The sequence below is a fragment of the Harmonia axyridis genome, chromosome X, assembly GCF_914767665.1.
Source record: "Harmonia axyridis chromosome X, icHarAxyr1.1, whole genome shotgun sequence".
NCBI classification, from domain to species: Eukaryota; Metazoa; Arthropoda; class Insecta; order Coleoptera; family Coccinellidae; genus Harmonia; species Harmonia axyridis.
Window position 1 is genome coordinate 10,086,609 of NC_059508.1, and position 25,524 is coordinate 10,112,132.

The following is a 25,524-nucleotide window of genomic DNA, read 5'->3' on the forward strand; positions in this document are numbered from 1 at the left end:
TACAAGATCCCAAAACTGAGATATTACGAGTTTTCTAAGAACAATTCGAGGGTGTTGTCTTGAGTCATTTGCACCAATAAACCTTAATCCACATCGTCAAACCAGAATGATAAATTGTCCTCTAAATGCTAGGATAATTTTTTTTGCTGAAAATCGATTTCGGATTCGTAATCTAGGACCTCAAAATCTCCATTGAACACCAAAATATGCTCAAATTTGAACAGTCGAATTTTTTCATGAAACAAAGACTATAACCTTGGAAAAATTTCGCGAAAAAAAACTTTTTGTCTAGGATCTTTCTGAAAACTTGATATTATGAAGGATTTTTCAAACTGAATCCGCGATTGCAATCAGTTCTTACCTACACGATCCCAAAACTGAGATATTACGAGTTTTCTAAGAATAATTCGAGGGTGTTGTCTTGAGTCATTTGCACCAATAAACCTTAATCCACATCGTCAAACCAGAATGATAAATTGTCCTTTAAATGCTAGGATAATTTTTTTTGCTGAAAATCGTTTTCGGATTCGTAATCTAGGAACTCAAAATCTCCATTGAACACCAAAATATGCTCAAATTTGAACAGTCGAATTTTTTCATGAAACAAAGACTATAACCTTGGAAAAATTTCGCGAAAAAAACCTTTTTGTCTTGGATCTTTCTGAAAATTGGATATCATGAAGAATTTCCCAAACTGAATCCGCAATTGCAATCAGTTCTTCCCTACACGATCCCAAAACTGAGATATTACGAGTTTTCTAAGAACAATTCGAGGGTGTTGTCTTGAGTCATTTGCACCAATAAACCTTAATCCACATCGTCAAACCAGAATGATAAATTGTCCTCTAAATGCTAGGATAATTTTTTTTGCTGAAAATCGATTTCGGATTCGTAATCTAGGACCTCAAAATCTCCATTGAACACCAAAATATGCTCAAATTTGAACAGTCGAATTTTTTCATGAAACAAAGACTATAACCTTGGAAAAATTTCGCGAAAAAAAACTTTTTGTCTAGGATCTTTCTGAAAACTTGATATTATGAAGGATTTTTCAAACTGAATCCGCGATTGCAATCAGTTCTTACCTACACGATCCCAAAACTGAGATATTACGAGTTTTCTAAGAATAATTCGAGGGTGTTGTCTTGAGTCATTTGCACCAATAAACCTTAATCCACATCGTCAAACCAGAATGATAAATTGTCCTTTAAATGCTAGGATAATTTTTTTTGCTGAAAATCGTTTTCGGATTCGTAATCTAGGAACTCAAAATCTCCATTGAACACCAAAATATGCTCAAATTTGAACAGTCGAATTTTTTCATGAAACAAAGACTATAACCTTGGAAAAATTTCGCGAAAAAAACCTTTTTGTCTTGGATCTTTCTGAAAATTGGATATCATGAAGAATTTCCCAAACTGAATCCGCAATTGCAATCAGTTCTTCCCTACACGATCCCAAAACTGAGATATTACGAGTTTTCTAAGAACAATTCGAGGGTGTTGTCTTGAGTCATTTGCACCAATAAACCTTAATCCACATCGTCAAACCAGAATGATAAATTGTCCTCTAAATGCTAGGATAATTTTTTTTGCTGAAAATCGATTTCGGATTCGTAATCTAGGACCTCAAAATCTCCATTGAACACCAAAATATGCTCAAATTTGAACAGTCGAATTTTTTCATGAAACAAAGACTATAACCTTGGAAAAATTTCGCGAAAAAAAACTTTTTGTCTAGGATCTTTCTGAAAACTTGATATTATGAAGGATTTTTCAAACTGAATCCGCGATTGCAATCAGTTCTTACCTACACGATCCCAAAACTGAGATATTACGAGTTTTCTAAGAATAATTCGAGGGTGTTGTCTTGAGTCATTTGCACCAATAAACCTTAATCCACATCGTCAAACCAGAATGATAAATTGTCCTTTAAATGCTAGGATAATTTTTTTTGCTGAAAATCGTTTTCGGATTCGTAATCTAGGAACTCAAAATCTCCATTGAACACCAAAATATGCTCAAATTTGAACAGTCGAATTTTTTCATGAAACAAAGACTATAACCTTGGAAAAATTTCGCGAAAAAAACCTTTTTGTCTTGGATCTTTCTGAAAATTGGATATCATGAAGAATTTCCCAAACTGAATCCGCAATTGCAATCAGTTCTTCCCTACACGATCCCAAAACTGAGATATTACGAGTTTTCTAAAAATAATTCGAGGGTGTTGTCTTGGGTTATTTGCACCAATAAACCTTAATCCACATCGTCAAACCAGAATGATAAATTGTCCTCTAAATGCTAGGATAATTTTTTCTGCTGAAAATCGTTATCGGTTTCGTAATCTAGGACCTCAAAATCTCCATTGAACACCAAAATATGCTCAAATTTGAACATTCTATTTCTTTTGAGCCTGAATTTGGATAATTTCATTTGAAGGAAATTTGTCCACTCTGAATACGAATCTGCAAGTAAATCTCTTGTGGAAGTTTTCAATTTGGATATATGAATTGAGAAATTCTATTGGATAGGTTTCATGATAAAAAATTCGAACAAATGAATTTTTTATCCGTATTGTCTAGAGAAGATGAATTATCAATTGAAAAAGGGTATGCACTCAGATCGTATACAGAAATCGTGAAACATTAATTTTGTTAATTTTTTTGAAAAAATTCAAAATATTAATGTATCTTTGCCATCTATACGCACATTATTCAACTAAAGCTTGCAGCTGCCAACTCGGTATAGAAACCTGTAACTCGATGTAGAAACCTGTAACTCGGTGTAGAAACCTGTAACTCGGTGTAGAAATCTGTAACTCGGTGTAGAAACCTGTAACCCGGTTTAGAAACCTGTAACTCGGTGTAGAAACCTGTAACGGGGTCGTCACATCAGTTGCACCAATAAACCTTAATCCACATCGTCAAAGCAGAATGATAAATTGTCCTCTAAATGCTTGGATAAATTTTTCTTCTGAAAATCGTTATCGGATTCGTAATCGAAGACCTCAAAAACTCCTTTGAACACCAAAATATGCTCAAATTTGAACAGTCGAATTTTTTCATGAAACAAAGACTATAACCTTGGAAAAATTTCGCGAAAAAAAACTTTTTGTCTTGGATCTTTCTGAAAACTGGATATCATGAAGAATTTCCCAAACTGAATACGCAATTGCAATCAGTTCTTCCCTACAAGATCACAAAACTGAGATATTACGAGTTTTCTAAAAATAATTCGAGGGTGTAGTCATGAGTCATTTGCACCAATAAACCTTAATCCACATCGTCAAAGCAGAATAATAAATTGTCCTCTAAATGCTTGGATAAATTTTTCTTCCGAAAATCGTTATCGGATTCGTAATCGAAGACCTCAAAAACTCCTTTGAACACCAAAATATGCTCAAATTTGAACAGTCGAATTTTTTCATGAAACAAAGACTATATAACCTTGGAAAAATTTCGCGAAAAAAACCTTTTTGTCTTGGATCTTTCTGAAAATTGGATATCATGAAGAATTTCCCAAACTGAATCCGCAATTGCAATCAGTTCTTCCCTACACGATCCCAAAACTGAGATATTACGAGTTTTCTAAAAATAATTCGAAGGTGTTGTCTTGGGTTATTTGCACCAATAAACCTTAATCCACATCGTCAAACCAGAATGATAAATTGTCCTTTAAATGCTAGGATAATTTTTTTTGCTGAAAATCGTTTTCGGATTCGTAATCTAGGACCTCAAAATCTCCATTGAACACCAAAATATGCTCAAATTTGAACAGTCGAATTTTTTCATGAAACAAAGACTATAACCTTGGAAAAATTTCGCGAAAAAAACCTTTTTGTCTTGGATCTTTCTGAAAATTGGATATCATGAAGAATTTCCCAAACTGAATCCGCAATTGCAATCGGTTCTTCCCTACACGATCCCAAAACTGAGATATTACGAGTTTTCTAAGAAGAATTCGAGGGTGTTGTCTTGAGTCATTTGCACCAATAAACCTTAATCCACATCGTCAAGCCAGAATAATAAATTGTCCTCTAAATGCTTGGGTAAATTTTTCTTCTGAAAATCTAAATCGGATGCGTAATCTAGGACCTCAAAATCTCCTTTGAACACCAAAATATGCTCAAATTTGAACAGTCGAATTTTTTGGAAAAATTTTGCGAAAAAAACCTTTTTGTTTTGGATCTTTCTGAAAACTTGATATCATGAAGAATTTATCTAACTGAATCCGCAATTGAAATCAGTTCTTCCTTACATGATCACAAAACTGAGATATTACTAGTTTTATAAAAATAATTCGAGGGTGTTGTCTTGAGTCATTTGCACCAATGAACCTCAATCCACATCGTCGAAGCAGAATGATAAATTGTCCTCTAAATGCTAGGATAACTTTTCTGCTCAAAAAAGAGATCGGATTTGGAATTCTCATGTAGAGAAGTGTCACGACCCAGTTAATCAGTTTTCTCCTGAAGTACCTGAATTTCTAGATATAAGGAATTTTTGTAACTATTCGCCATCTATAAGCGTATTACTGAACAAGATTTAGTCGGCTCGGGACGGATAGAAGATTTCTTCATGGAAATTTTTGACAGTCTAGGGTTTAACTTCTGAATGATTCTCGGTCCAATTGAAAATTTCATAAAGCAGTAATTAACAATGCACCTGCAATTCGTTTCCTTTCGAAGGAAGTACAGAGTTCAATGAATTTAATAAATTTCAAAACAAAGATAATACTAGGTGCAACCTTTATTTCCCTAAATTATAAATTGAAAAGTAATTCCTTATCTCGAGGCCTATAAATATATAATGTTAGAAAATAATTGTTAGTTACATACCTTCTATATAGTAATCAAATTTATGATGCACAGCAATTTTGCCTTTTGTAACAAAAGCCCTCTCCATTATGAATAATAAATATTTTACCAATTGTTGACCCATACTTTTATTTGTACAAATAAATACTTTAATACTGATATGATAAATCAGATAAAACAGAACTAATTATGAAATATATTATGTTAAAGAGAAACTCTTCATACAATGAGTAAAAGATTCAACTTCTTCACTACATGACAAATTACTTACAAAAATCAATAAACTATTGACTGTATAAATGTATCTCAAAAAATTTTATTCAGTCACTTCCATATAAATCACAGAGTTACTGTTAAACTAAAGAAAATATTATGAGTAACTCATAGTAACGTTAAAACAAATTTTACATATCTAATTAACAGTATTATTTATTTGCCAGTTCATTCGATAACCAATCAAGACCTTCATAAAGACCATTTCCTTGCGTTGCACATGTAGCTTGAATATACCATGATCGATTACTGAGTTGATTCAAACCCAATTTATCTGTTAATTCAGCAGCAGACATTGCATTTGGCAAGTCTTGTTTATTGGCAAATATCAATAAAGCTGCTTCTTTGAGGTAATCATCTTCTAACTAAAAAAAAAAGAATTTACTTCTTTACTCTGAGGGACAGATAGTTAACTCACAATATTGTTTAGTTCTGTTGAAGCTTCTGTTATTCGCTCTTTATCATTAGAGTCGATAACGAATATCAAGCCATCGGTATTTTGGTAATAGTGTCTCCATAATTTTCTTATTTTATTTTGACCACCTACGTCCCATACTGTGAAACTAATATTTTTGTATTCTACTGTTTCAACATTAAATCCAATAGTAGGTATAGTAGTAACAACTTCACCCAACTTTAATTTGTAAAGGATTGTAGTTTTTCCTGCAGCATCTAAACCAACTGAAAAACACAACAAAAGAATGCAGTTATTTCAAAATAAGAAAATACACATACCCATCAAAATACGCATCTGCTTTTTGCCAAAAAGGCGGGTCAGGACGCTGGAAATTGTCAACCCCATATTGATAATTTTTTATTTTACGCAAATATTTAAAACGATGTGGTTTGACAGGACCTGCCGGTCAGCAGTAAAAGCAGATCATTAAATTCTCCAAATTATCAATAACTTTTCTTGTATTGTAATTCAGGACCGAATAAGTCTAATGGAAATTCTCGATCACAGAACTGAATGCCACGCAACAAAGGAGATTGCATGTCAGTTTAGATAAGCAAACCATAAAAATTTATTATTGTTATTAATTCAAGGGAATTACATGAATCATTATAAAAATATTAACATTATTATCCATTGATCTTAATTGTTTTGAATTCGATTAGCTTAAAATTCATAAGATAGAATTTGAAACCTTATGAGTTAGGAGGATACCCATCTCTATTGGAAAATTGATATTTCACTTTTTGTCAATCCTGTCATTCATTAAGTAGCGAGTTCTAGGTTCTTGGTGATTGAAGGATATGCATGTAAATTAAATTTTTGTATTTGAAAAAACTGAGCTTTAAAAATTTTGATATGGATGCTGCAGAGCAGAAGAAACAGCTCGTTTTGAGCATTATAAAGTTCTTGCAAGATGAGCTTGATAAGAGCGACTTAACTGAAGAGAAAAAAGAATCTGTGGAAGTAGCAATTCAATGTTTAGAAACTGCTTATGATACAAGTAGTATGCAGGAAGAGAATGTTATTAATTTACTTTCCCTCATTCCTTCCACGTCTGTGAGTACATATTCTAGAAAAAGTCTATGAATGTAGTTATCGTGAAAATCTTTTCAGGCAAAGAAGGTAACCGATCAACAAAAACTGGAAGCAGAAAGATGCAAAAACGAAGGAAATGCTGCGATAAAAAATGATCAGTATACGGAGGCGCTCTTTTTTTACACTAAGTGAGTTATTTCTGAAAAATTTTGTTTTTTGTTTGTTGCCTCAAAATTTGTATATTTTTTTTCGATAAAGTGAATATCAGACATCTCAATAATATCTTCGATATATAATTGAATGCGAAAGGCATCATAACTAATTCCTATATTATAACTATTTCCAATAAAGATTGTTTAATGCATATTTTTTTAAATGAAAAATTTATTGATGTAATATTTTTCACTATCTTGGTATTAATTTTTTTTTTAGGGCGATTGATCTTAATCCATACAATGCGGTTTATTACTGTAATAGAGCTGCAGTTTATAGTAAACTAGATAAGCATTTGGAAGCCCTTAAAGATAGTAAAGAGGCAATAAAATTAGATCCTACTTATGGAAAGGCCTATAGTCGTTTAGGAGTTGCTTATTCTAATCTCAATATGTTTGAGGAAGCTAGAACAGCTTATAAGACTGCATTGAAGCATGACCCAAATAATTCTATGTATGAAAATAATTTGAAATTAGCTGAAGAAAGGTTGGCACAGAGTAAGTATATCTATGAAAGATTTGTCATTACTAATCATGGTCATTTTTAGTAACTGAATGTTTGTTTCAGGTCAGGGTGGTGGTGGTGGAGGAGGAGGTGGTGGTTTAAGTGGACCAGCAGGACCCTTATCACCTGATATGGCACAATTTTTCAATAGTAATCCAACAATTGTTGGAATGGCTAGGCAGTTGTTGAGTGATCCTAGCTTTAGAAATACGTAAGTATTTAAAATTTTAATTATTCCCCAAACTGGTGCCTGCAACGATTTATATTTTAAGGATATTTGAATTCTTGAATACCAATGAAATGGACAATTATAACATGGACATGTTATTTCAAGCGTAAGTTATTTATCTAATCGTTCAAATTCTTTCTTTATTGTTTCGATCTCCTATTTATTAAAATGAAATTATTAACAAGTTTAAATTTTAGAGGGAGTGCATTAGCAAGTAGAATGAATGATGTGGAAGGTCTCAGAAGATCAATGAATCCAGATGCTCCACAAGATAATTCCAATTCTTCGGGTGAACCTAAGAAGCCCGAAGATCCACAACCTTAAAGGGTTTTATGTTTCTAATGTTTATGGTGTTTTTTTTTTTCAGACTGTTGTGAGAGATTATTAATCTACCAATAGATACTTTTGAAACCTTCTTAGATTAAATGTTATCAAATATTACTTTCTTGTTGTTCTTCACCGTTGATCAATATAATTTTATTTTATATATAAAAAATATTAATTTCCAATTTAATTAGAGAAGTAGCTTCACCAAGCAAAGAAATAATTGTTCAGAAAGTGGAGATTTTTAAGATATATATATTCTTTCGAATTAAAGTTTCAGAAAAATACTTCCTAAAATATTGTGGATTTCAAAAATCGAAATTAGTAAAAACATCTGAACTTTCTTCGCAACTGGGATCTAATTGCACACGAAATTTAGATGGAACCTGTTCATAACAATGTAATTGACAAAACAAAATTTCTCCATATTCATTTTATTATTTATACATATTTAAATATATAATGAGATTTGCTAAGATGAACCTCTATAACCAGTTATCTTTCGGTCTTCCTTATATTATGAATATAATAGAAAATGGGAATTGAAATTAAGTGTTAGTTCTCGACGTTTTATTTACATTATACTTGGAATTTTCATGAAGTACAAAAACAACAAAAAACCCATTCAACTTCAGAAACATTTTTAATGTTCATACCCTGAATTCTTGAAACCTTTCCAATGAGTACACTTAGGCGTTAAGGAAAAAAAAATAGACCATTTATATACACCTCTTGTAAACCATACCTCTAATACTAACACTTATAACAATTAGAAAATACATCAAAATAGACACATGTATATATCACAAAATTGTGTTCTTCAATTTAACTAAACACCATTTATTGATTTAAACCTTCATTCATGTCACCTAATGCAACATTAAACGAGAATTGAAAGAAAAAATCAAAGAAACGATAAAAATAACAGAAATCACAGACATTATTTGTTCAAATGGGATGGATCCTGAAAACTAAACATTTTCGTACTTCGGTTCAACTTGAATAGTTCGTTTACAAAATTTGAGACTTTAAACTGAGTTTGAGTTTTAAACTAAAGCAAAATCGCTTTCTTTAATTTGGATAATTTCATGAAACACAAAATAGGAGATAATCGTTGGATTTTTTGGATAACATCTGAAAGTAACGCCATATCATGCTACTCGACTTATTTTGGGCACGATGTTTGGTCAGTATATCAAAACTACAAAATGAAATTCAAATAAATGTTGATCACTGGCGCCACTTTCAAACTTTTGCAAGAATATTTAACTTCAAAGATAGACACGTCGAGTTATGTACTATGTAGAAAACTACATTCATGCTATAAGTATATCAATACAGAATATATATATATATTTATATACATTTAACATTTAGATGAAGATATACACAGGTACATTTTTAACAAAGTTCCAATTCAGATCATGAGAATAACCCTTTTTTTTTTTTGACTGACAAGTAAACTGCTTCCACTTCACACATTCGATAATTTTGTCGACTCAAATCTATTCGTCTGTGAAGAAATATGTAAGCAAGATATGGAATCAAACGAGAGTTTCTCCTATGATCTGAATGGCGAACAGAGAATCAGAAAAATAATATTCCTCAGCATCTTCCTGAAGTATTTCAGAAAGCCAAAAACTTGAAAATTCCGGGCTTTCTAATCGATTCTTCCCTTGACGTTTCATACAACTGCGGTAAACTTGTTCAGGAGTTTCTCGATCGTAGTAGGCGAAACGTTAGGTGAAAAACCCATTAGAATAGGACTCAAAAGCTCGGATTATTCTTTATTGAATATCCTTCAGATTGAAAATATTATTCTGATTCTTTTCTATATTATCCCGAATGAGAAGTTATCAACTGAAATATGAAGTCTTATACCTAAACAAAAACGATCATATCGAAAGGCTGCATGGAGATGCTACTCCTTAAAAAAGTACGCATGTTCATGTCAAATCTACAACATAGTGACAAAATTATTGTTTCACATAATCAACGATAATTTTTTTTTGGGAAACTACGAATTATAATGCAGTTTTGACTGTGGTGACATTAAGTACATATCAGTGAATGAAATGAATCACAGGATAGAGCAGTTCCATCAGAGTTCTTTAAATATATAATTACTTATACGATAGAATTCAACAAAGTTAATATTTGTCAATGAAGACTTGAGGCTTTTGACTAGTATTCTCTGAACTTATAAATCTATTCGTTAAGCGCAGGTTGAAATTCTTGATAAATTAAGACGTGGTTAATCAAATCATTTTAGCCTCAAGAACATGTTAAAATTACATACAAAAGAGAAAATTGCATTAAGGTTCTTAGAAGAATGTACAATACGTAATAGTTTTCTTATAATATTCCCATTATATTCAAACTTGGGAAATTTTGAACCAAGTATGTTACTCCTTCAAAAATTTTCCAATTTGAGATTAAAAATTCCGCCTAAAAATAATAAATTAACTTACAATCTACAAATATATTACTATTTGTTTTTTACGCTGAAACATTAAATATATTTTCCATCTGGAGACTCCTTGTAGAAAAATTAAAATTACTCGATGATAAAACTCGAAGGAAACTTCAAAAAATTGCAACAAAAACAATTAAATAGCTTTTCTATAATATAACAACTAGAGGGAGAAAGTTTCAGCTGGGAAATTGAATTCAGAACGTACAATAGTAATATCACATTACGACCTGGAAATTTAGCACACCGGATTTTTCTTGTACAATCAAATATCTCTTGATCCAACTGATAATTATATAAGGGAAAACGGACAACATAAACTAAATTCTTGAAAGTGAAAATGGAGGTTATATCAATTCAGTATTGCTATTAATCAGTACTTGATTTCCTATATTCAATTTCCCATCTTAAACTACCCCTTCTAAGAAAAAAATAATAGTATTAACAGAATAATCATTTACAAGCAATAAATTATTTAATTAATTTTACTACCCCAAAAGCATAATAATAATAATAAATTAATGTATATTCCATAATATGAATACAACTGTTTAAGTTGCGGTGCTACCATTCCGTCAGAAATTTCGCATTCATTTCAGAAAAGAAATCGGCACCAAATCTATCGGCTACTGAATCGATATCAGTCTCGTCCAAAAATCACAGATGTACAAGAAATATTTACCCGACAGAAGCTAAGTTGTCTATTTATTTACAAACGCCGGGGGTAAGCCTGAAACTATAAGAAACGATTCTTCGGGGACAAGTAAGGCTGAGTTTCGGATCTCAGATGGGGGTAAGTAGATGGTTGATAGCGTCTATACGAAGCACTGGCCATTGGTTGCAAGTGGGAGGCTCCATCGCCAAGATCGAGTTGCATCTCTTGCTGGTCTTGCAGCTGCATCTGTCCCATTGTAGATGTCGCCATAGCTATGTCAGGCATGATATCCGACAAGTGTCCATCGCTGCATGAACTAGATTCCGGTTCAGCAGGAAACCTGAATTCCCCTTCGGCTACAACTGCAGGAAGTTCATGCCTTTGCGTGAAATTCGACCTGGGAAATGTCATGTGACCTTGGCACAGCAAACTGGATTTTTCCGGAGAGTGGATGGGGCCTTCATATTTACGTTCATCGTCGTGCAGATCCAACGACAAATGATGGTAATTTTCTAACATATCTGCAACCGGATCCGGTAAGTTGAATTCTCTGACTACCCTCAAACGAATTTGTCGGTTGATTTCTTGTCTGGACGATAGCGGCATGTTTATTGCTCTCTGGCAACCAGGTGAGGAGCGCAGCTTTTGCTCGCGTTTCAACATGGCGCTCATAACAGCTGGATCAGGTACAGGTAGAACGGAAGCTAAAACATCCACACCAACAGGCCCCCTAGAAGGCAAGGCTCCATGAATTGTTTGATTTCTATTTAAGATAGAATACGATGATATTCAAGTTTTCAGGCAACACTGGGAATTGACAACACTAAGGCAATCCTGTTATAATTTCGTTTTCATGTTTCTGTAAATTTGTGGCAAATCTGTTCACTTAGCCGTACCTTGTTGAACAAAATCTTGCGGGAATGTCACAAATTTCATGGTTAAATTTCATTATTTTATGTTGGTATGTACTAATAAATCTCCCATCACTGATTTATTTACCATCTGTCAAATGTGTGATACAGAAAACAGTTCTGCCAACCAACATTCAACATTTTTGTAATCCAAAAATCACTAAACGATATTTATGGGAATATTCCATTAATTTCAATAAAACTTTAAGTGAATAAAAGAAAATAGAAGCCTCATTCCAACACTTGTTCATTCAAAAACTCTCCACATCGTGGCTAGTTTTTGGAATTTGGACTAATACAAGACTATCAATGCCTTATATAAATAACTATCATGTTTCGTCTACCAATTCCCAGCACGTTTTGACATAGTATATCTACAATTTTTGAGACTTACCGACGTGGTTGTTCTTCTACCATATAAAGCGTATCCGGAATATCTTGCATGTATCGAGCTCTTCTCATTCTCATCATTTCAACTTCTTGTATCAGTTGATCTTCTACCAAAACCTTAACCTCATCATAGTAAGGCATAAAAAGACGCGGTTGAATGAAGAGTCCATTGTTTTTTCCAGATCGTATCCAAGCATTCACCCGAAGATTTTCCCTTTCTCCTCCGATCATATGACTGGGTGGAGTACTAACTAAACCTCTTCTGATTGCTTGATTTAGAATATCACTATTGGGAGGCAGGATATGGTCCATACGAACTAAAGGCAATAGATCACAGAGTATCTCTCTCAATTCAACATCGCTTAGATCCCTTTTCTTAATTCCTTTTCTTGCCACAGAATGAGCGGTGTGGCTGACAATGTTTGGCTCTGGAAATAAACCTACATTTGTCATTTTTGCTATCAAAATACCATGTTCACAAAAGTAATGTCACTAAAACTGTATCATTTTTCACACCTACATCCTATTCCTATCTTGTAAGAGCTTGAAATTTATTTTTCTTAGTTGAACTATTAGGCCAATTGAAAAGTCCCTGGTCTGATGCACAGATGGCGGTGCTATTATTATTATTATTATTAAATCCATATGATTTTTAGTTAGTACCCACCTTCAAACGATACGTGTCAAAATTTGACATCAGTCCGATCATTAGTTTGTGAGATATTGCGTTGTGAGTGTAGCTACTTTTGTTATTTAAAAAAAGATTGAAAAAAAAGAATTTCGTGTTCTGATAAAATATTGCTTCTAATGGGGAAAAAAGTTGAAGCAAAATCTTGGCTTGATGAAGAGTTTCCGGAGTCTGCACCAGGAAAATCAACCTTCATGGATTAGTATGCTAAGTTCAAACATGATGAAATGAACACCGAAGACGGCGAACGCAGTGGACGCCCAAAAGAGGCTGTCACCGACGAAAAAATCAGTTCAAAAAATAATTTTGAATTACCGTAAAGTGAAGTTGATCGTGATAGCAGACATTGTGAAGATATCCTCTGAACGTGTACATCATATCATTCACGAATATTTGTACATGAGAAAGCTGTGTGTAAAATGGATGCCGTGCGAACTCACAATCGATCAAAGCAACAACGTGTTAATGATTCTGAAAAGTGTTTGGAGCGGTTTGAGTGCAAATAAACTTGAATTGAATGCCAGTAAGCTGGCAAGGTTATGGCATCAGTATTCTAGAATGCGCAAGGTATAATATTCATTGATTACCTCCAAAAGGGCCAGACCATCAACAGCGATTATTATATAGCGTTATTGGGTCGTTCAAAGGATGAAATTGTTAAAAAACGGCCGCATTTGAATAAAAAAGGTGCTGTTTCATCAAGACAATGCACCGTGTCACAAAACAATGACGAAGGCAACTATGTTGAATAATATAATCGAATTTTGCTAAAAAAAAATGTGTTTTACTATAGTAGACCGGGGACTTTTCAATTGGCCTGTTATTCCTATTTCTGAGGAATTACAGATAATGCAAAATATCCAAAATACCTTCAGGAAAATTTCGAATAGCCCACTATCTGGACAGCTGTCACTTTGAAGCTATATATCTTTTAACATTTGACAAGTAAAAACTACGCCATTACTAAAAATAGAACGATACACGCTTTAACAGCGCAATGAAATTGTTAAAATTCACTACACTAAAATTTTGCAGTAACAGTTTGCAAACTTAAAGCACAATAGGTCGTCGTGAAGCACCTTCTCAACCGGCAATAGTGAAACTAGTGGAAAAATTTGAGCTGATGAGACAAGTTAGTGTTGTGCAAAATCGAAACCGTGTGCGACGCTCCAGAATAACTGAGAATATTGCTGCTGTTATCAGTTGTGTTGACGAAAACCCAGGTTTGTCGATTCCACATTGATATTGGGAATTAGGTATTCCACAAGAGACATTACACCGTTTTTTGCATCAAGACTTAGGCCTTAAGGCAGCAACGTTGTATCTTTGTTGGTTGGAAAATTTCATGAAAGAAATATGGTGTTGCTACTGATATTGTTTTTTTATCGTTGATGGCATATATTTGTCTGTAAAATTAATTAAATATACCTGATGCTGCTTTGCATATTTCCCAGCAGACCAAAATTATTACCTCTTTTACACTGCATATTAACAACACATAATACATGTAATTGAGTCCCCAAGAAAGGGGCTTAAAACTGCAAGAAACACAAAAAGAAATAGAATGTACCTGGCGATTGAACATATTCTTGAATTTCCATAAATCATAAACATACCTCTATCTTCCATACGTCTTATCAATTCACTTTCACCCCACTTTAGCACAGCAGCCAAAATTTCCAATTCACTAGCTTGCAGGAAGGGACTTCTCAAAACCTCAATGAGATGAGTCTTATCCAATTGCTGTAATACTGGAGACTGTGTTATAGCCTGAAACTCTTCACGCAAAAAATGTAGAGCCTGTAACACAAGAAATGAGGAAAGATGCAATCGATGATAGAAATAAATGGTTTACTTGTCTATGCACCCACGCTGAGCCATATGGCTGTCTTGCCCATTGAAGAACAGCTGGCAGAGTCTCTTGCGATAACCATTCAAGGATCAAATCTTCACAGCCTTGAGAGAGGATATCCAATTCTAGAAATCGACCGATTTGGAATAGTTCCATGGCTTCTTCTATAGGGGACAACCTAGCTCTGCCTGTATGAGCTAAAGCTTGGGCCTCTCCAAGACCACCACCACAGCCATTTCGTGATATCAGATTAAGATCAACGTGATCCAGATAAATTGCATGTAGCAAAACTCTTGCGTATCTGAAAGTGTACAAAATAAGCATGGCAAAGATTTATTTACTCACATGTATTCAATCAAGAAAGTACCAGAAATTGATGAGTTCATTTAAAAAATATTTGTAGTTGTATTTCATGATCAATTACCAGTACATTTTTGACATAGAGTATTATTATTTGTTACTGTAAAATTTTTAACCTTTTAGGAATCACACTTTCATCTAAGACTATTCTGGTAGGAATGTGTAATGCTCTTTCTGTGTGTTCCTCTCCACTACGGGATCGTCGTTGCAATAAGTTCCTAAAAAATGGAGATCTTGCAGAAAGTATTGCTTTATGGCAAGGTAATTCAAGTTTCGGTCTGAAAACACAACAAGTTAGAATACATTCCACTAAATAAACATTAATATTCTACCTGAAACCGTATTCAGAACTACCAGAGTCGGGCCTTTGACAGTCTGATCCATCAGATGTAAAAACGAGAGCAGCATCTGCATAATCCCCTGTCTCTAATAAATATCGTAAGTCAGCTTCTAGAGCATTCGGGGTACCGAATTCCTCACGCAGTCTTCTTAATAAATTAATATCAATATTCGTATCATGAGGGCAGATATCTCCAGTATATAAGTAGCGTAGTAAAGCAGAAAACAACTGTACATCAACGGTCGCAGTGCGCAATTCTAAACATATCCGAGCACCGTAACCTGGACAACCTAAAAATGTCAGGATTTAATCCTTTTATTTGCAGGTCACATTACAGTATTGTTTGGGAGTGAAATATTCCATTTTTAGTTTATAGACAATATTTGTGAGTTTAGGAGGGGAAATTTTGAATTAGAATTCAACTATGGAAACAACTTCTGAATTTTTGATCAAGTTCCGTGACTCAAAAATTCTAGGTCTCTGTATCAACATTAGCTTTCAAATAGAGTGCTTTTTTCATCTCAAAAGTTGATCCTTAATAAAAGTCAATATGACTACCTCATTAAATATTTATTCTATAGATCTTATCCTAAACGAATGTTTCCAAACACACTAATATAGTCTATTATAATGGAAACTTCTGAACTCTGTGACTCGTATATTTGAACAATTTTAGTGACCAATACCTGCGAAGAGATCTCTGAAATACGGGCATCGTGCTGAAAGCAGAGCCCTATGAATAGGAAAACAAGCTCCTCTGTACACCAAATCGGCATCTGTACAATACTTGAAGTCATAAAGGGCCGATAAGTCTTGCTTGAATGTGGCAGCTGGGGGCCTGGCCAGTTCGGCCTGAACACATAAATCTTTCAGAGCAGCAAGTGCTTCATACTCCTCAAGAAGGGCAGCTATTTCTAAAGCGCTCCAATCACTAACCAACTCCCTGAGCATACGACCATGATCACATGCTTTTGATGACCGTCTACGACGAATCAGTTTTTTTTTCAATGTGGCAAATCCAGTCACCTTCTTCTTTTTCTCTCTGTAAAGTTATTAAGGACTGAAAACCCAATATATCAACTACCCTCAGCAAAATCAGAACTTTCATAGGATAGAAATAGAACTATGCAATAAGAAAACAGGATTTCTTGAATATTTTATCCGATTTTGAATTTACAGAACGTACTTTATACTAAAAGGATCAATGCTGGATAAAAACCAATTTTTATGCCATTTATATAATTTTGGAAATAAGAACTGGATTTTCTCAATAATATCCAATGCATACAAACATCGCAACCTCCTTCAAATAACAGAACAATACCCTTTTTCATATCATAGGCAACTTTTTATTAAAGGATGATTGAAGGAAAATTAAACCAATTTTGTATAATTTTTAAAAAAGGTTTTCAAGATATTGGAGATAATAATCCAATAACGAACTAAAAATTGACAAATTCATGTTCTAGCAAACAATAAATTTGGATCTGTCCTGTCTGACCTGAATGAATATTAATAACATTAGCTAATGTAACATTGAACTGGCCATAATCCAAAAAATATTTTAAGTGTTCCGAATTCCGTTGGACCAATTTCCAATTAAAAAAACAACATTTTCTGTATTATATTCTTCATTTTAATTCTTTCACTTTGAAAATCATAAAACACAAATTTATAGTTGATTATCTATAAGAGAAGTATTTTCACTGGATATTTCTTCATGAATCATCAGAATAGTGAATAAAATGAAAGAATTCACTTACCTTATAAGAACCCCAATTGATGCATTAGATGTCTCATTCAATCCCATTGCCGGATCTACACCTGCAGCCGTGGAAGCATTTACACCCATCCTGAGTACAAACTCTTCAGTCATACACTGTTCGTTTTCTATACCCCACCAGCTGTGCTGCAGTGCACAAGGGAACAAACAACTGAATAAGTTCATTGCTTGCCCAGACCTTGGCCTGGAGAACAGACATTGTCTGGAAAAAACAATTCTTTCAGCACTAACTATATCGAGGTTATAATCAACAGGATTTATAACTTCAAAATATTAACTATATCTGAACCATAAGCATAATTTCAAGATATGATAAGTAAAATGTAGAGAAAAATACAATATTCTCATGAAAAAATGGGTTCGATTAAAGTTTCCTATATTGTATGATAAAATGAATTATATCATATTTCTCATAAATGTATGGTATGTATTTCTTCATAAATGATATGTCAATATAAGATAATATAATTTTTCACCTGGAAATACAGCAAAATGAGGTGGCCCCTATATTTGTTGAAAAATCTAATTTTTGATATAATTTACACAACTTTCGAATATACAGTTGAAAAAATCCTCAAAAGTTGATAGATTTTATGCATTCTTCAATTTTCCAGTTTATAGTGCTGTCACTTAGATTTGGGTCTATTTAGAGTAATCAAAATATTGACATGTTCACAGGAGGTTAGTTAATTCCAGATAACTACCCTTATATTTACCTGGGCGTTGAAAATTCGTTATCATTTCCAAGAGAATGATTACTCTCCTATTAATCTTAACGCATCCAGGGAAAATACAGTCATTAATATACATCATAACAAAGTAGCCATGTTTATAGTCCGAATGGCAAATAACAATATCCACTCACTGCCACATGAGTTCATAAAACTGATGTTAATCAAGTGCAAACTACATTTTATTGCTACTGTCGAACTGAGTCGAATTTAAGTGATGAATCCTTAGAAAATATACAAAAGAGCATGTATATATTTCACCAACGCCTCGCTTTTCCCCATTGCTCATTACACATTACAACTTTTACAGATTTTGCAACATCGCAACTTCATTTCACCTATATTGGCATTTATCGTCCATTACAATCGAAAGTAGGTCGAACCACGCACAAAGGACCATAGAGAAATTCATTCTCTTAATCAAAAAGCTAATGTTCTTACCATACATATTTTACAATTATTTGTACATAACTTGATTAACGCCGAAATAAACCTTGGCACAAATACGTTTCATTCATACATTCAAGTCTAAACGATCGACAATCGAACAGAAACTTCGTAGATAGATTTTCCAGACCCTTCAAATCTATAACTTTTTTTTAGTAGTCTAAAAAATTGACAGTTGACTTGTAATTCAGGTTAGGTAGATTGTGGCAATTCTCACCTGTAAAAATTAATCTGTGCATATAAATCAATAAGAAAACAATTAAACAGACAAATCAAGATTTCTTCAAACACTCATGCTTGTATTGGTTGACATATGGAATAAGACGACAAAAAAGTCGCAAATCCAAGAAATATTTTAAATTTTAGTTAAGTGGCATTCAGTAAAGATTGTATGGCAGAAACAACTTTGTAGAGTAGAAGTCAATTGTTTACTGTTATTTTGTATTCTACCAATTTTATGTAAAAAATATGTCTGACACTATAGAAATTAAAGCTATTGTAGGAAATAAAACTACAATATCTGATTGTCCAGTAACTGACCCAGCTTCCACAGTTAAGGTGAGATAATATTAAGTAAAATTTAGGTTACATATGTTACCTATAATGATCATGTGAGTACCTGCTTTGGTATATAATCTGTTTGACCAGGATTATATAGGCTAATTCGAAACTCATAATGATTGAGAGCTATTATCTCATATTCTACTAACTGATAAAAATAGCTAATCATATATATTTTCTGAATGTCCGATACGTTTAGAAACTGTTTTGAATTTTTTTTTTCTGAACATGTTCCATATTCTGATAACAATTTATTTTAGGGTTTAGAAGAGTCAAATGCTTTCATCTCCAGGTCTAAGTTGGTAAGCTATAAATGAAATTTGAAGTTATTTGTGCATGTACTTTTTTATTGGAATTTAAATTTTATTTTAAAATTGCATCCTTACTTCAATGGAATCTGAGAAAAATTCACAGTTGATGACATTAATCCAAATAAATATTACGTGAAATATTGTTATGTTGTAGATATGTCCTCTTCAATTCCACTGAGTTAAGGAAATATGTCAGTTTGCATGGCAAAATGAATGCTTTGTTTGGCCTTACCTATTTCTTCTGGCTATCCAACATCTCGATCATTTCATGTTTACTATATCCATTCACTCAATCTTATTCTTCAATCATCAACCAATCAATATATCAATGATATATTGTAAATAAAAATAACAATTTATTTATTCGCTAATCGTACATCAAAATAATTTATTTAATAAGAAATTAAAACATAAAAAAGGAATATTGAAAATGTTTGAAGGGACTTTTTAAAAATGTGAAGGCAACTTTTTGTTTATTTCATAGTGGGAATCAAGAAATTAATACCAACCCAAGTGTAATTAATTTTCAAACACCATTATTTAGTTCAAAAATATGTAGACTGATTCCTACAGAAATTATAAATCACTAATTTTATTTATGTTGAAAATTTGATTCAGTTTTGATATGAATATCTGACACTAATTAAGAAAATATTGATAAGGAAAATACATATATATCATGTGTTTAGCTACAGTTAGTAAATTGATTTGAAAAAACATTGATTACCTGCTATCCCTAGTATACTACTCAATAAGATTTTATTCTTTAATCTTAGTAAACCTGTGTTTTGTATATACAATCAGAAGTGAAGAATGGTAAATGAAGACCCTATTTTGTACAACTAGGAGATCGTTAAACTCATTGTTCTATTATTCATTGTTGACACAAACATCTTTTTGTGGAAATATTATCTAATCAACACTGTTATGTTTCCTGAAAGAAATATCTACATTTGTTTCAATGCTTGAGCGCTTTTGGACAGAAAAAAAAAATATATTGTTAATCAGAGTAAATCATTCAAGAGAAAATGGTGAGAATAGTTTTTTGTTCATAATATAAAGGCAGTATTTGTTGATTTTGCGTTGTTCTTGAATCAATTGTAAACCATAAATAATTAAGTATTCTCCAGTAGAGATATATGCAGTTGACAATTTGTACTATTACTCAAGACTGGGATATTGGTTGTTTTCAACATTAAATCAACTGAAATATTCCCTAATCTAGTTGCATCCATTCTAATTTATCTAGTCATATAACTTTTAGGATGCAAAAACTTCCAGCGCTTTGAAAAAATCAAGTCGTTACCGAAGCCGCTCCTTATCAGCATCTTCAACAGATTCTTACAGTTCAGGTATTGTACTGTAACTAACATTTCCTTTCAATCAATATCAAGATTTTATCTTATTATTTTCTATTTGTGTGATTTCATTTGGCTTTTGGATTAATTTGAAAGGGTACTTTTTACCACCTAATTATTTACGTTACACTATTTTATCTTTGAAAAAACAATATATTTCATTTGAATTTTTAGCTTCTTGCACTGGGAGTAGTTCAGATGATGATGATATCTCACCAAGAGAGAAAATCCAAAAGAATTCAAATGGAAATTTTGATTTTTGCGTCCGTAACATCACCCAACATCATTTTGGCAGACGAGAAATTGAGATAGCAGAACAAGGTAAGATGAAATTGATTATTTTTACTGTGTATTTGAATAAACTCAATAAACATTATGGTTACATAGTAATTAAGTATATTGAGCAATTTCGTTGGAAAAATTAGATGGTATGAACTTGAACAAGCAAGCAGAAGCTCCCAATTCACATCAGAGCCAGAGTTGTATTATCTTAAATATCATACCGATTTCAATGTATTATATAATTTACTGTATTTTCAGAAATGCCTGGTATTATGGCACTTCGAAGAAGAGCAGCAGATGATAAACCTCTAAAAAATGCTAAAATTGTCGGTTGTACGCATATTAATGCCCAGACAGCTGTTCTTATTGAAACATTGGCTGCTTTAGGAGCTAATCTGAGGTGGGCTGCATGCAATATTTATTCAACCCAGGTAAATGACTGCTTTTTCAAGATTTTCCTGAATTCACATCTCCTTGTAAATTTTCAGAATGAAGTAGCAGCAGCTCTGGCCGAGGCAGGTTTTTCGATATTTGCATGGAGAGGTGAAACAGAAGAAGATTTTTGGTGGTGTATAGACAAATGTGTTAATGCTGAAAATTGGCAGCCTAATATGATTTTAGATGATGGAGGTGATGCCACGCACCTCATGCTCAAAAAATATCCAGCCATGTTCAAAATGATTAAGGGTGAGACTATTTCAACTTCTTTGTTTCTCAATAACATCGAATTTCTTTTAGGTATTGTTGAAGAAAGTGTTACAGGTGTCCATCGACTGTATCAGCTGTCCAAAGCAGGCAAACTGACCGTGCCTGCTATGAATGTTAATGACTCTGTTACTAAAACTAAATATGATAACTTATATAGCTGCAGAGAATCTATTATCGATAGGTAATACATTAAAAGTTTGATTATTCATTTTATTCAAAGTACTTGAAGTTTTTGAAGTATGGTTTGTCTATATCATTTTATTTTTTAATAAAAATAGTTTGAAGAGATCTACAGATTTGATGTTTGGTGGGAAACAAGTTGTAATTTGTGGATTCGGAGAAGTGGGTAAAGGTTGCTCTCAAGCCTTAAAAGGCCTAGGATGTGTTGTGTATGTAACAGAAATAGATCCCATTTGCGCACTTCAAGCTAGGTGAGTTGTTCCATTATATCATATTGTATTGCCATCAATTCCTTTTCAACATACTTTTTGTTCTATTATATAATAGAATGTTACATAATACAATTCGTTATGGAAGATACTTATTAGACAAGGCCAATTGAAAAGTCCTCGGTCTACCATAGTAAAATACATTTTTTTGGCAAAATTCGATTTTATTATTCAAAATAGTTGCCTTCAATGGCGATGCAGCGGTTATAGCGATCTTCCAACTTTTCTATACCATTTTTGTAGTACGATTTGTCTTTCGCTTCAAAATAGGCCTCAGTTTCGGCGATTACTTCTTCATTGGCGCTAAATTTCTTTCCAGCGAGCATTCTTTTGAAGTCTGAGAACAGGAAAAAGTCGCTGAGGGCCAGATCTGGCCAATACGGTGGATGCAGAAGCAATTCGAAGCCCAAATCATGCAATTTTGCCATTGTTTCTATTGATTTGTGACACGACGCATTGTCTTGATGAAACAGCACTTTTTTTTCTTCAAATGAAGCAGTTTTTTAACGATTTCATCCGTTAAACGATCCAATAACTCTATATAATAATCGCCGTTGATGGTCTGGCCTTTGTGGAGGTAATAAATGAATATTATACCTCGCGCATTCCAGAATACTGATGCGATGCCATAACCTTGTCAGCTGACTGCTGTGTTTTTTCTCTATGAGTTCTGTTCATTGTGTGCAGTCCACTCAACTGACTGTCGATTGGACTCCGGAGTGAAGCCATGTTTCATCCATTATCGACACAAAAATTCAAGTTTATTACACTTAAACAGCTGCAAACACTGCTCAAAATCATCAACACATTGCTGCTTTTGACCGGATATGAGCTCGCGCGGCACCCATTTTGCTCACAGCTTTCTCATGTACAAATATTCGTGAATGATATGATGTACACGTTCAGATGATATCTTCACAATGTCTGCTATTTCGATCAAATTCTTTCAAAATTATTTTGTGAACTTTCTTGATTTTTTCGTCGGTGACAGCTCTTTTAGGGGTCCGCTGCGTTCGCCGTCTTCGGTGCTCATTTCACCACGTTTAAACTCAGCATACCAATCAATGATGGATGGCAATATTTTATCATCACACGAAATTCTTTTTTTTTCCTTCTTTTTTCAAATAACAAAAGTAGCTACGCTCACAACGCAAAATCTCGCAAATTAAGAGGTCGGACTGATGTCAAATTTTGACCCGTATCGTTTGAAGGTTGGTAACTAAAAATCATATGGATTTAGTAATGACCACTCTAAGATACATCTTTGTATTATTAGATTATTTGTTTTTTTATACTGTCAAATAGCGTATTCAAATCAATTACCAATTCAACTTTATTTTGAAAATTGTGCTCTTAATTTTTTAGTATGGATGGAAATAGGGTAGTCAAATTGAATGAGGTCATAAGAAATGTAGATATTGTCATAACTGCTACAGGAAATAAGAATGTGGTGACTAGAGAACACATGGATAAAATGAAAAATGGATGCATTGTTTGTAATATGGGTCATTCTAATACAGAAATCGATGTAGTAAGTACTTAATCTGTCCAGATATTCTAAATAATATGATACTCAAAAAATTGAGGCATATTTTTTCATAATAATAACTATTTATAATGTAACAAAATTATCATTGAGGGTACAGATATCCAGAAAATAGTATATTTCATAATTATTTTTTTATTCATGAATTCATGATTTTATGTGCATATTTGAAGATAGAAAAAGATGTACCAAAAATGTGTAAGCAAAGGATATTGAAGAGTTTCATTACAGAATAGTCTAAGAACTCCAGATCTGACATGGGAAAAAGTTCGTTCCCAAGTTGATCATGTTATTTGGCCTGATGGTAAAAGGATAATATTGTTGGCTGAAGGTCGATTGGTTAACTTGAGCTGTTCAAGTCTTCCATCTTTTGTTGTTTCTATCACTTCAGCAACACAAGCCCTAGCCCTTATTGAACTTTTCAATGCTCCTGCTGGCAGATACAAATCTGATGTTTATCTGCTACCAAAGAAAATGGGTAATTCTTTAATTGACTGTTCCTCTTAGTATTGGTGGTATTTGAAAGCATGAATTCTTTTTTCTGCAAATGTAGTACGTCGCACTGACTTGGCAATCAAAATTGCAAGTAGATGTAATTGGCACTTGGATATAATTATTATTTGCTACTTGAAAGTGAAATTGGTGGTTTAGATTTGTAAAACTATTTTTCTTTTTATAATACATTTACTGGATTACCGTTCACCTAATAGTACCAGAGCATTATTGGAATCATTAAAGCTGATTTCACAGTATCTGTATGTGATAAAGTAGTTTTATATTATATGTTGTTGCATTGCTACTTTGGCTTTTTTTGATGGATATCCCTTGCACTCTAGAAAATCTTGGGTATTGGTTAAGGAAAATGTATTTGCACATTGATAATTTAGTTCACTGGTACTTGTTGCTAATATTTGAATTCCAAAGGCAAACAAAATTAAACTACAAATTTGAATGTTGTGCTTCATTCACTTCCAGATGAGTATGTAGCAAGTCTTCATTTACCCACATTTGATGCCCATTTGACTGAATTGACTGACGATCAAGCAAGGTATATGGGGCTCAACAAAGCTGGACCTTTTAAGCCTAATTACTATAGGTAAAACAAAATTTTATTTAATAACTATAGAAATTGACTGATTAGAACTTCATTTGTTATTTGTATCCCCTTTGAATTATTGATTTGAGCAGTTTGGTTATTTTCCACTACTACCATCACAATTCAGAAAATCATCACTCAGTGTTTACTCATATTATTAAAATTTTACCTAATAAAAGAAATTTTTGCAGGTATTAGAGAGCGAAAAAGAAGAGATAATATTAAGTCAATGTTAGAGGCAAACAACTAGATGATGACAAAAATTTTTGCAGTATTATGTTCAAGATTATTGTTGAAAATTGAAATTTCATATAATTAATTTGACGCTATTGTTATTAGTTATTGTTAATAATTGAAGTCATACTTTGATCTTATGTTTCATTTAACTTCCTTCAAATTCAGTGAATTATTTACTTAATAACCCTGAAGTTGTCATTTCTTAATTTTTGATAAATTATTCAGAAAAAAAAATTTTGATGCAGCAGATGCCATTTATATTTCAATAATCATTTCTAATACCAATGTCAAATAACTAAATCAGCGGAACTTTAATTTGTAAAATATTGTTTTTGAAATTTGAGTGAATTAGGGGGTATCATCATTTTTTTTCCTATATAAAAAAGAAATAGAAAATTATTAGGAGCTCAAGGGAAACTAATATCCCAATACCTAACATTTCATTTATATTTCTGTATTTTTTTAATAAAGAACTAATAAACTAAAGATATGTAGG

General features: G+C 32.9%; 4 protein-coding genes across 8 annotated transcripts; 2 read left to right on the forward strand and 2 right to left on the reverse strand.

Moving 5' to 3' along the window:
• Window positions 1-5,111: 5,111 nt before the first annotated feature.
• LOC123686453 (ADP-ribosylation factor 2) lies at window positions 5,112-6,069 on the reverse strand. Its single transcript, XM_045626605.1, has 3 exons — window positions 5,824-6,069; window positions 5,507-5,769; window positions 5,112-5,453 (listed from the first exon to the last, which is right to left on the reverse strand). Exons 1-3 carry the CDS (start codon window positions 5,888-5,890, stop codon window positions 5,241-5,243), a joined length of 543 nt encoding a protein of 180 aa, XP_045482561.1. The 5' UTR covers window positions 5,891-6,069; the 3' UTR covers window positions 5,112-5,240.
• A 133-nt stretch (window positions 6,070-6,202) lies between these two features.
• Window positions 6,203-7,967, forward strand: LOC123686452 (small glutamine-rich tetratricopeptide repeat-containing protein alpha-like). The gene is made up of 6 exons (XM_045626603.1): window positions 6,203-6,601; window positions 6,659-6,768; window positions 7,013-7,290; window positions 7,361-7,508; window positions 7,570-7,632; window positions 7,724-7,967. Exons 1-6 carry the CDS (start codon window positions 6,401-6,403, stop codon window positions 7,848-7,850), a joined length of 927 nt encoding a protein of 308 aa, XP_045482559.1. The 5' UTR covers window positions 6,203-6,400; the 3' UTR covers window positions 7,851-7,967.
• Window positions 7,968-8,268: 301 nt separating this feature from the next.
• LOC123686449 (BTB/POZ domain-containing protein 7) lies at window positions 8,269-18,404 on the reverse strand. 4 transcript variants are annotated; one of them, XM_045626598.1, is made up of 9 exons: window positions 18,019-18,404; window positions 17,283-17,504; window positions 16,206-16,561; window positions 15,512-15,809; window positions 15,296-15,457; window positions 14,823-15,120; window positions 14,584-14,767; window positions 12,284-12,719; window positions 8,269-11,708 (listed from the first exon to the last, which is right to left on the reverse strand). In XM_045626598.1, the coding sequence occupies exons 2-9, from the start codon at window positions 17,465-17,467 to the stop codon at window positions 11,060-11,062; spliced, it is 2,568 nt and encodes an 855-aa protein (XP_045482554.1). In that variant the 5' UTR covers window positions 17,468-17,504; window positions 18,019-18,404; the 3' UTR covers window positions 8,269-11,059. The 4 variants fall into 4 exon arrangements, with proteins under 4 accessions (XP_045482554.1, XP_045482555.1, XP_045482556.1 ...); XM_045626599.1 differs by having other exon boundaries at window positions 15,512-15,800; window positions 18,019-18,403; XM_045626600.1 differs by having other exon boundaries at window positions 12,284-12,707; window positions 18,019-18,402.
• A 261-nt stretch (window positions 18,405-18,665) lies between these two features.
• On the forward strand, window positions 18,666-25,160 carry LOC123686451 (adenosylhomocysteinase-like 1). 2 transcript variants are annotated; one of them, XM_045626602.1, is made up of 12 exons: window positions 18,666-19,038; window positions 19,302-19,343; window positions 20,617-20,704; window positions 20,885-21,031; window positions 21,251-21,423; window positions 21,481-21,679; window positions 21,731-21,881; window positions 21,979-22,131; window positions 23,515-23,680; window positions 23,927-24,173; window positions 24,671-24,791; window positions 24,983-25,160. In XM_045626602.1, the coding sequence occupies exons 1-12, from the start codon at window positions 18,949-18,951 to the stop codon at window positions 24,987-24,989; spliced, it is 1,584 nt and encodes a 527-aa protein (XP_045482558.1). In that variant the 5' UTR covers window positions 18,666-18,948; the 3' UTR covers window positions 24,990-25,160. The 2 variants fall into 2 exon arrangements, 1 of the variants encoding a protein (XP_045482558.1); XR_006748466.1 differs by lacking the exon at window positions 23,927-24,173 and having other exon boundaries at window positions 18,667-19,038.
• The last annotated feature ends 364 nt before the right edge of the window (window positions 25,161-25,524 follow it).

Bases quoted from the DNA above. Each gene is read 5' to 3' on its own strand.
- LOC123686453 (XM_045626605.1), bottom strand. From the start codon at position 5,890: ATGGGGTTGACAATTTCCAGCGTCCTGACCCGCCTTTTTGGCAAAAAG. The intron at 5,770-5,823 runs GTATGTGTATTT...TGTGTTTTTCAG, and splicing joins GCAGATGCGTATTTTGATGG to TTGGTTTAGATGCTGCAGGA. The intron at 5,454-5,506 runs GTGAGTTAACTA...TTTTTTTTTTAG, and splicing joins CAACAGAACTAAACAATATT to TTAGAAGATGATTACCTCAA.
- LOC123686451 (XM_045626602.1), top strand. From the start codon at position 18,949: ATGTCTGACACTATAGAAATTAAAGCTATTGTAGGAAATAAAACTACA. The intron at 21,680-21,730 runs GTGAGACTATTT...AATTTCTTTTAG, and splicing joins CATGTTCAAAATGATTAAGG to GTATTGTTGAAGAAAGTGTT. The intron at 23,681-23,926 runs GTAAGTACTTAA...GTTTCATTACAG, and splicing joins CTAATACAGAAATCGATGTA to AATAGTCTAAGAACTCCAGA.
- LOC123686449 (XM_045626598.1), bottom strand. From the start codon at position 17,467: ATGAACTTATTCAGTTGTTTGTTCCCTTGTGCACTGCAGCACAGCTGG. The intron at 15,458-15,511 runs GTAGAATATTAA...TTGTGTTTTCAG, and splicing joins AGTTCTGAATACGGTTTCAG to ACCGAAACTTGAATTACCTT. The intron at 15,121-15,295 runs GTTAAAAATTTT...GTACACTTTCAG, and splicing joins GAAAGTGTGATTCCTAAAAG to ATACGCAAGAGTTTTGCTAC.
- LOC123686452 (XM_045626603.1), top strand. From the start codon at position 6,401: ATGGATGCTGCAGAGCAGAAGAAACAGCTCGTTTTGAGCATTATAAAG. The intron at 6,602-6,658 runs GTGAGTACATAT...AAATCTTTTCAG, and splicing joins CCCTCATTCCTTCCACGTCT to GCAAAGAAGGTAACCGATCA. The intron at 7,509-7,569 runs GTAAGTATTTAA...TTATATTTTAAG, and splicing joins GATCCTAGCTTTAGAAATAC to GATATTTGAATTCTTGAATA.